At 49.9% G+C, this 9,102-nt stretch overlaps 1 protein-coding gene across 1 annotated transcript; it reads left to right on the forward strand.

Moving 5' to 3' along the window:
- Nucleotides 1–1,306: 1,306 nt before the first annotated feature.
- Nucleotides 1,307–2,179, forward strand: LOC148575751 (uncharacterized). Its single transcript, XM_088501935.1, has one exon. It carries the CDS (start codon nt 1,307–1,309, stop codon nt 2,177–2,179), a length of 873 nt encoding a protein of 290 aa, XP_088358061.1.
- Nucleotides 2,180–9,102: the final 6,923 nt, after the last annotated feature.

The raw sequence follows: 9,102 nt of genomic DNA on the forward strand, positions 1-9,102 counted from the left end.
TTTTCCTTTTTCCATTCTCTTCTGAAGAATCTCTCTCTGAACAGAAAGTCCCTTCCTTTTTTCATTTTTGGTTTTTGCTTGCTGCTCCTGTTTTTCAAGCTTCCTCAAGTGTTCTTCCTGCATTTCCAGGTTAGCGCGTTTCGTCTATTCTTTTCCTGTTATTTTGTGAATGCTGCTCTGTTTTTTGCCATGCATTGTTCTGCCTGTTTTTAGTTTTGCGTTGAACTAGTCTCTTTTGGGGGGGGGAGGTTTGTTTGAGTTTTTAGAGGGGTCGAGCACCGCCGTATTCGTTCGGTGATGGCGGTGTACCGCCGCGTTGGTTTGGTAGTGGTGTGTAGGTTTTTGTCTTGCTTCTGTCTAGGGTTAGCAGGCTGATGGTGGTGCTCCTCCCTGTTTTAGGTATGCAACGGCGGAGAAATGAGGGTGTGAGGGCTCTAGTAGCCCCTTCCAGGGGCGTTCCCAATCGTTATGGTTGGGTGACTAGTGATGTATGGGGCGTTCCGTCGCGGATGAAGGAGGGCGACCTTCAACGGCTCCGTGATCAGGGGGCCATCTGTGGCGGTGGTGATGAGGAGGGGCGGTATGAGCTCGTCCTCCCGGATGCCGACGAGCGTGTTTGCTACTTGAATCTGCATTCTCCCACCGTTCCGGATTGGATGTGGGTTTACGAGTTGATGTTCACTCGGCTTGGCGTGCGACTTCCCTTCTCGCCGTTTGTTCAGGATCTGTTGAGTCGGTGTTCCGTGGCGCCGTCTCAACTTCACCCGAACAGCTGGGCTGCTGTGCGGTCGTTTGAGTTGGTGTGCCGGTATCTCGACCTTCCGGCTTCCGTTCCTGTTTTTCTTTTTCTTTTCTTATGCACTCTTCCGACTAAGGAGGGGAAGCATAAGAAGGGGTATATGTCCTTCTGGGCTCAACCTCATCGCCGTATTTTTGGCTTATTTGAGGATTCTTTTCATGGCTTTAAATGGGAGTATTTTAAGGTGCGTCCCGTCCAGGGGCACCATCCATTCTGGCTGTCACCGGAGGGTGTTCGTCGGTTTCCGACATACTGGAATTTCCAGGCTGGCCCGTCGGTTTTAACTAAGTTCACCTATAATGGCTTGTCCCAGGAGGATAAGGACGTTGTCAATATTTTGTGGCATTTATTTGGTGAGCGTCCGTTGAATCCTCGGGACGTTATGGGGGATCCCGAGGCTTGTCGGGCGTATATCGGTGTGTGCTTTGTCTTCTTTTCCCGATTTCGTATGTTATATTCTTGCTTGCTTTTTTGTAATCTTTTTCTTTTTTATTTCTTTCAGTTGAGATGGCTGGTGGGCTGACTTCTCTGGCTAGGTTGAAGGCAGCGATGGGTCGGGAGGAGGGATCCTCGTCTCCTTCGACCCCTGTCTCCAATCCTGCCGTGGAATCTCAACCGGTTTCCCAGGAGGTGATTTCTTCGGCTGCTCGGGCAGAGGTTCAAGTTTCCCCTGGCCATGTGAACTCTCCTGAGGTTGTGGTAGTGTCGGCTGCTGAGGCTTCTCGGAAGAGAAAGAGGCCCGAGGACCCGAGCAGCGAGACTTTTGAGGAAGGTTTGGTGCCAAGTGTGATGGATCGTCGTTTTGATGCTCCGGGGTTTATTGATCAGCATTTGATGCCTGGTACGGAGCCTTATTTTGACGGCTGTGATGTTTCGTTCCAGGCCAAGTCGGTGTATCGTGCTCTCCTTCGCTCCGCTGTTGTTGTTCGGAAGGCTGAGCCTGTGATGGCTCAGGTTGGTTTGTTGGATAAGAAGCTTCGCCAATCTCAGGCTGAGGTGGCTAAGTTGAAAGAGGAGCTCGATGCTGCCGAGATTGCGAGGGGGAAGGCGGTGAAGTCTTCTGAGGAAGCTGGGGCGGAGATTCTCCGGCTTTCCGAGGTTGAGACTTCACTTCTTTCTCAGCTGGGCGAGGAGCGGCGTAAGGCTTCTGATGCGGGTTCCCGGGCTGCCATACTTCTTGGTGAGATGGAGGCTCTGACTGCCGGGGTTGCTACATTGAAGAGGGAGAAAACTGAACTGTTGGCCGATGCTAAGGATGCAATTGCTGCTACTGAGGAGACGATGAAGGCGCAGGCCCTGGTGCTTGCTCCGGGAGTGGACGTGTCCGTGATGGGCGCATTCAAGACCGTTCGTGATGGCCGGATAGTCGACCTCGAGTAGCTTTATCTTTGTAATCTTTGTTCTCCCGCTTTTTTAGACTTACTTTGTTTTTGGATACATTTGGTTTGGCCGTGGGCCATGTAACCGTGACTCCGTAACTTTGGTTTTTCGTTTTAACAATTTTTCGAGCCGTTCGGGCTCTTTTCGTATGTTCCGTTTAAAAGCTATTCCGTTTAATTAATCTTTTTCCCGTATTTGGGATGAGTGGACCGTCGTGTGGTCGGGTTTATATGGATATCCGCGGGTTGGGCCTGGAGGGTGATCGGTCCTCCAGTCGTGGCCGTGTTTTTGTTCCGTATTTGGGACATTGTGTGAGTAAAAATAAAGAATTTAGGGATAGCTTTGTAATGCGATTTTATTGATGGGTGGGCCTCGTTAAAACCCTCCGTTGTTGGCGGGAAAGAGTACCCGAGTTTGATACATAGGCGTAGTTTTTGAAATGTAAATGTAATTTGCAAATAAGTAAAGCGAAAGCGTAAAAGGAAATGGGGGAGGGGGAAATGGAGACCTGGGTTGGTTTTAGGAGTAGTATCGCCGTAAGTTGGCGGCGTTCCACGTTCTCGGGACTTCGTTACCGTTAAGCCGTTCGAGCTTGTAGGCTCCTTTCCCGATTGCAGCTTTGATTCTATATGGTCCCTCCCAGTTGGGGGCGAGTTTTCCTTCTCCCGGGGTTGGGGGACCGATGTCGTTTCGCCGTAGGACGAGGTCGTCAGTTGTGAACTCTCGCCGAATGACTCCGTGGTTGTATCTTAGGCTGATTCTTTGTTTTAGGGCTAGCTCTCTGAGGTGGGCTATGCTTCTTATTTCGCCAGTGAGGTCTCGTTTTGCTTCTTCGTCGTTGCCTCCGATTGTTCTTCGCGGGCTTGGGTCACCGATTTCGACTGGGATGATAGCTTCCGTGCTGTAGGTTAATCGGAAGGGGGTTTCCCCGGTAGCTGTCTGTGGGGTCGTGCGGTATGACCATAAGACCGATCCGAGTTCGTCTGCCCATAGTCCTTTGGCTTCGTCGAGTCGTTTCTTGAGGCCTTTGACTATTATTTTGTTTGCTGATTCCACTTGTCCGTTTGTTTGGGGGTGTTCTACCGAGCTAAAGCGGTGGGATATGCGTAGCCCGTTTAGGAATTCCTTGAATTTGGTGTCGGCGAACTGGGTTCCGTTGTCCGAGATGATGATCTCGGGGATCCCGAATCGGGTGATGATTTGTCGCCAAAGGAATTTTCGACATTGGGTCGCCGTGATAGAGGCTAGCGGCTCGGCCTCGATCCATTTGGTGAAATAGTCTATGGCGACGATGAGATATCGGAGTTGGCCTGGTGCCGTGGGAAAAGGTCCGACAAGGTCGATCCCCCAGGTGCCGAATGGCCGTTCTGCCGATATGATGCTGAGCTGATGTGGGGCGGCTTGGTGGATGTTAGCGTGTCGTTGACATTTATCGCAGTTTTTCACTAGTTGTATGGAGTCCCGGATGATCGTGGGCCAGAAGTAGCCGGCGCGGATGACTTTTTGGGCAAGGGTTTTACCTCCGACGTGGTGGCCGCAACAGCCTTCGTGGATTTCGCGTAGTATGTATTCCGTGCTCCCGGGCTCGACGCATTTGAGCAGGGGTTGCGAGAATCCGCGTTTGTATAGTTGTCCTGCGACGACCGTATAACCGGCGGCCTCCCTTTTTATTCGTTTTCCCTCTTTAGGGTCTTCGGGCAGTTCCCTGTTGAGGAGGTATTGTAGGATGGGGTGGGTCCATGACTTGTGGTGGGAGTGTGTTAGGTGGGTGTCGGCTGTTAAGGATACGGACGGCGTTTTGACGACTTCCTGAATTAGCGATTTGTTGCCGTGTCCTGGTTTGGTGCTAGCAAGTTTGGAGAGGAGGTCGGCTCTGGCGTTTCTTTCCCTGGGGACGTGCTGTATGATTATCTGGTCGAATTCTTCTTTTAGTTTGTTGACCTTGGCGAGGTATTGTTGTAGTAGGGGATCTCGCGTTTGGTAGTCTCCGTTGATTTGGGAACTGACTACTTGCGAATCCGTGTTGATCTCCAGGATTTTTGCCCCGACTTCGCTGGCTAGGGTTAGGCCTGCCAGGAGGGCCTCGTATTCTGCTTGGTTGTTTGAGACCGGGAAGTCGTACCTGACTGATTGTTCGATCACGACGCCGTTTTGGCTTTCCAGAATGACTCCGGCGCCTCCGGAAGTGACGTTCGAGGAGCCGTCGACGTGTAGTTTCCATGCCTCGGGAGGGATGTTTCCTGGGGTCATTTCTGCGATGAAGTCGGCCATGGTCTGTGCTTTGATTGCGTATCGGGGTTCGAACTTGATGTCGAATTGGGATAGTTCGACGGACCATGCTAGCATTCTACCCGCTAGGTCGGGCTTCTGTAGTACCTGTTTGACTGCTTGGTCGGTTCGAACCGTTACGGGGTGGGCTTGAAAATATTGCCGCAGGCGTCGGGACGCCGTGAGGAGGGCAAAGGCTAGTTTTTCTAGGCGCGAGTAGCGGGTCTCTGCGTCTTGTAGGACTTTGCTTGTGAAGTATATAGGTTTTTGCTCCTTTTTCTTGTTTTCTCGGATGAGTGCTGCCGCGAGTGTTTCTTCCGTTATGGAGAGGTATAAGTATAGGGTTTCCCCTGTTTGGGGTTTGGCGAGGATTGGTGGTTCCGCCAGGGTTTTCTTGAAGTGTTGGAATGCCACTTCGCACTCTTCTTTCCATACGAAGGGGGCTCCTTTCTTCATTAGTTTGAAGAAGGGGATTGCTTTTTGGGCTGATGCTCCGAGAAAGCGAGATAGGGCTGTCAGTCGACCGGTGAGCTTCTGAACGTCGCGTAGGTTTTTTGGGCTCGTCATCTCGAGAACGGCGCGACATTTCTCCGGGTTGGCTTCAACTCCGCGTTGTGTGATCATGAAGCCGAGGAACTTTCCTGCCTCCATTCCGAAGGCGCACTTTGTTGGGTTGAGTCGCATTTGGTGTCTCCTTAGGGTGTCCGTTACGGCCTTGAGGTCGCTGATGAGTTGTTCGTCGGAGTCAGTTTTGGCGAGCATGTCGTCTATGTAGACTTCTAGTTTGGTTCCGGATAGGTTCTGGAATATTTTGTTGACGAGCCGTTGGTATGTTGCTCCGGCGTTTTTCAAACCGAAGGGCATGACTGTGTAGCAGTACGTGCCGTCGGGGGTAATGAACGCCGTTTTTTCTTCGTCGGGTCGGTGCATGGGTATCTGATTGTAGCCGGAGTACGCGTCCATAAAGCTGAGGTATCGATGTCCGGATGCGGAGTCCACTAGTCCGTCGATGTTCGGTAGGGGAAAGGCGTCTTTGGGGCAGGCTTTGTTGAGGTCCGTATAGTCGACGCACATTCGCCATTTTCCGTTGGATTTCTTTACAAGTACGACGTTTGCTAACCAGGTTGTGTAGGGAAGTTCTCGGATGAAGTTTGCTTCGAGCAAGGCTTGTACTTGTCTTTTGACTTCGGCCGCTCGGTCTGCTGACATTTTTCTTCTTCTTTGTGCTACGGGTTTGGCTTTGGGGTTCACGGCTAGTCGGTGGGACATGAAGTCAGGATCTATCCCCGGCATGTCGGCTGGAGTGAAAGCGAACAGGTCTCTGTTTTGTTTTAAAAATTGGGAAAGGTCTTCTTTCAGGTCGTAAGGGAGGTTCCTGTTGATGAAGGTGTATTCGTCCTTGGTCTGTCCTATTTGTAGTTTCTCCATGTCGCCTTCTGGTTCGGGTCTAGGTTGGCCGTCTTGTCGGGCATCTAGGTCGGCCAGAAATATCCCGGCTGCGTCGCGGGATTTTTTCCGTAAAGCCAGGCTGGTGTTGTCGCATTCTGCCGCGATTTCCCGATCTCCGTGGATGGTCCCGATGGAGTCGTCCTCCGCTACGAACTTCATAAGGAGGTATTTGGTAAAGATGATGGCCGAAAAGTCATTGATCGTCTTTCTTCCGAGGATGACGTTGTAGGCAGTGGAGTCTTTTAGGACCACGAATTTGGCTATGAGTGTCCTCCTCTTGTCACCGGTTCCTATGGTGAGGGGGAGTGTGATGGAGCCTTCCGGTTTGAGGAAGTTGTCTCCGAGTCCCGTGACGCCGTTGCGGTGCGTTTGGAGATTTTCGTCGCGGAGCCCAAGCTTGTCGAAGGCCCCTCGAAAGAGGATGTTAGAATCTGCGCCGGTGTCTACTAGTATTCTTCGGACTAGCCCGGTTCCGATCTTCGCCGAGATCACGAAGGGTGCGTCTTCGGCTGCGGTGCCGTGCTGGCAGTCCTCGGGTAGGAAGGTTATTGCTTTGTTGGACACGGGAGTTGGGGCTTGGTTTGTGACGGCCATTACCTGGAGGTCCTTTTTTATCTTGGATTTTGACTTGCATGGTGCATCTTTGCCCGTGATGACGTTTACTATGATGGTCGGGTCTTCTTCTGGACTTTCTCTTGGGGGTCGCTTTTGGGTTCTCGGGTTACGTCCTTCTCTCTCCGGTGACCTGTCTTTCTCCGCGCGTCTCGGTTCTCTGATGATTTTGGTAAATTCTGGGAGTTTGCCGTCTCGTATGGCTTGTTCAAGGGCGTCTTTAAGGTCGAAACAATCCTGCGTTTTGTGACCGTAGCCTCGGTGGTATTCGCAGTAGAGGGTTTTGTTGCCTCCTGTCCTTTCCTTGAGTTGGCGGGCTTTTGGAATGATGCCTCGGTCCGCTATTTGGTGGTATATCTCGGTGATTGGTGCGGTTAGGGGTGTGTAATTGGAGAATTTGCCTATTCTCGGTGTCTGGTTGGTCGGTCTCGGGTGGTCTCGTTGATTCTCTTTGGGTGTTGCGTTATGGTGAGAAGCCGAATTGCCGCGTTGGTTGTTGCCGTGCTGCCGCTTGTTGGCCGCGACGACTTGGCTGACCTCTTCGTCGTTAATGTAGTCTTTGGCGACGTTCTGGATCTCATGCATGGTCCACACCGGTCTGGTGGTGAGGTGTTTGCGAAAATCTTCGTTCATTAGCCCATTGGTCAGGCAAAGGCTTGCGACGGAATCCGTGAGTCCGTCGATCGTTAGGCATTCGTCGTTGAAGCGGTCGAGGTATTTTCTTGTGGATTCTTCTTGTTTTTGCGTGACCCCTAGTAAGCTGATGGGGTGTTTGGCTTTGGTGATCCTAGTAGTGAACTGGGCCATGAACTTTCGTGTAATATCGTGGAAGCTGGCTATGGATCCGTTCGGGAGGGCGTTGAACCATTTGATCGCTGGCCCGGCGAGGGTTAACGGGAAGGCTCTGCATCGGACCGCGTCGGCCGCTCCTTCTAGGTTCATTCTGGCTTCAAAAGCCGTTAGATGTTCTTGGGGATCTTTAGTTCCATCGTACTTCATGTCGGTAGGTTTGTCGAAGCCTTTGGGGAGTTTTGCCCTTAGGATTCTTTCTGTGAAGGGTGTAGCTCCCATTATTGTATGGTCGTTTCTCGTGCGCTTGGTGTTTCGGTCTCTCCGATCTTCGTCCGAGTGATGTTGATAACTCAGATCTTGAGAAGCGCTGCGGTTATGTTTCTTATTGTATTGCCGTTCTGGCGATTTTCCGTGTCTGTGATCGCGTGATGAGCTGCGACCGTCTCTTCTGTCGTGTCGTCGGGTTGGCGACCTACCGCGGCGAGATCTTGATCTGGAGGTTGCATGGCTTCCGTGCTCGTCGTTGTGCTTTTCTTTATTGGTTATCTTGCCTTCGAGTTCCTGAACTCGGAGGCAGAGATCTTGGATGATCTGTGCTGCTTTGTCGCTGGCTTTCTCAGGGTGTCGTCAGTCCGTGATGTCGCGATCGTTCGCGTTTTGGATAGCGTTTGCTATTCTCGTTTGGTTCGTGACTTCACGGTACTCGGGGGTTGGATTAATCGGTTGAGAATCATCCTGGCTTGAGGGGGTTTCCTCTAGGACGTCCCCTATTGGGCCCAGCTGGCGCAGATTCCCCATAGACGGCGCCAATGTACGAGATGTCTCTGGTACGGTTTGAAGGGTGGATCGGGAACCCGCGGACAGAGCTGGAGCCGGGTCGCTTGACTGGAACAATGGGGGTGGTACCTGCAAAGACACTCCGACGCTCAAGTCAGAATGGATCTAAGAGGTAGAAAGTGTGAGGAATGAATGAATACCTGGAGGGGCCTGAGTCCTCTATTTATAGGTGGTGGAGGATATCTTATCTTATCTTATTTGGCTAAGATAAAGGGGGCGTTTGAATTCGAAAGTCGGTTAGGAGTCTGAGAATGCCGTTTTCGGGCCTTCTAGAAGTGAGGAACGGGTCGGACCCGGGAAACCGGTATTGGGTTCGGTCTTGGATCCGGAACGTTGGGCCGGATCCGTAACAATTTTCAAAAATTAATTATTCATCTTTAAATGTTCTATACTAACTAATGGTCATTTAGCTAATATAAATCTAATGATCTTAACTAATTAAAACAAAACAATCTGATATAACATGTTAATATTTTAACATGTCGTCTATACTTAGATCGAATTATCTTAACATGTCGAATAAAACTAGATAAATCAAAATAATATACATTGTTATTATTCTCATATATCTTTTAACTAATTAACTCAAAGTATCCTAACATGTAAATTAACTTAATAAAATCTAAAAATATAAACTAATTAATTAATTAACATGAAAGAGACAGAAACCAATCTCAAAATTCAATGTTCTAACTACGTGTTACACTATATTTGGCCGGTTGATGTCCTTGACGGAACCATCTATATTTCAAGTACTAGTACTAAATATGTAAAAAAGTTTTCAAAGTTTTAAAAATTTAACAAATAACTCACATGTCTCGATTGCACCCATTATATATAGTCATTTACTCTTTTTTTTTTTATGAACATGTCTTAGGTATTGAGTACCCAACTTTTGATTTATATTATATCAGGGTGTACCTAGGATACATCATATTTTTGTTGTATCATACCAAGATCTTTAG

The sequence above is a fragment of the Arachis ipaensis genome, chromosome B1 (genome assembly GCF_059453495.1).
Source record: "Arachis ipaensis isolate K30076 ecotype BB chromosome B1, ASM5945349v1, whole genome shotgun sequence".
NCBI classification, from domain to species: Eukaryota; Viridiplantae; Streptophyta; class Magnoliopsida; order Fabales; family Fabaceae; genus Arachis; species Arachis ipaensis.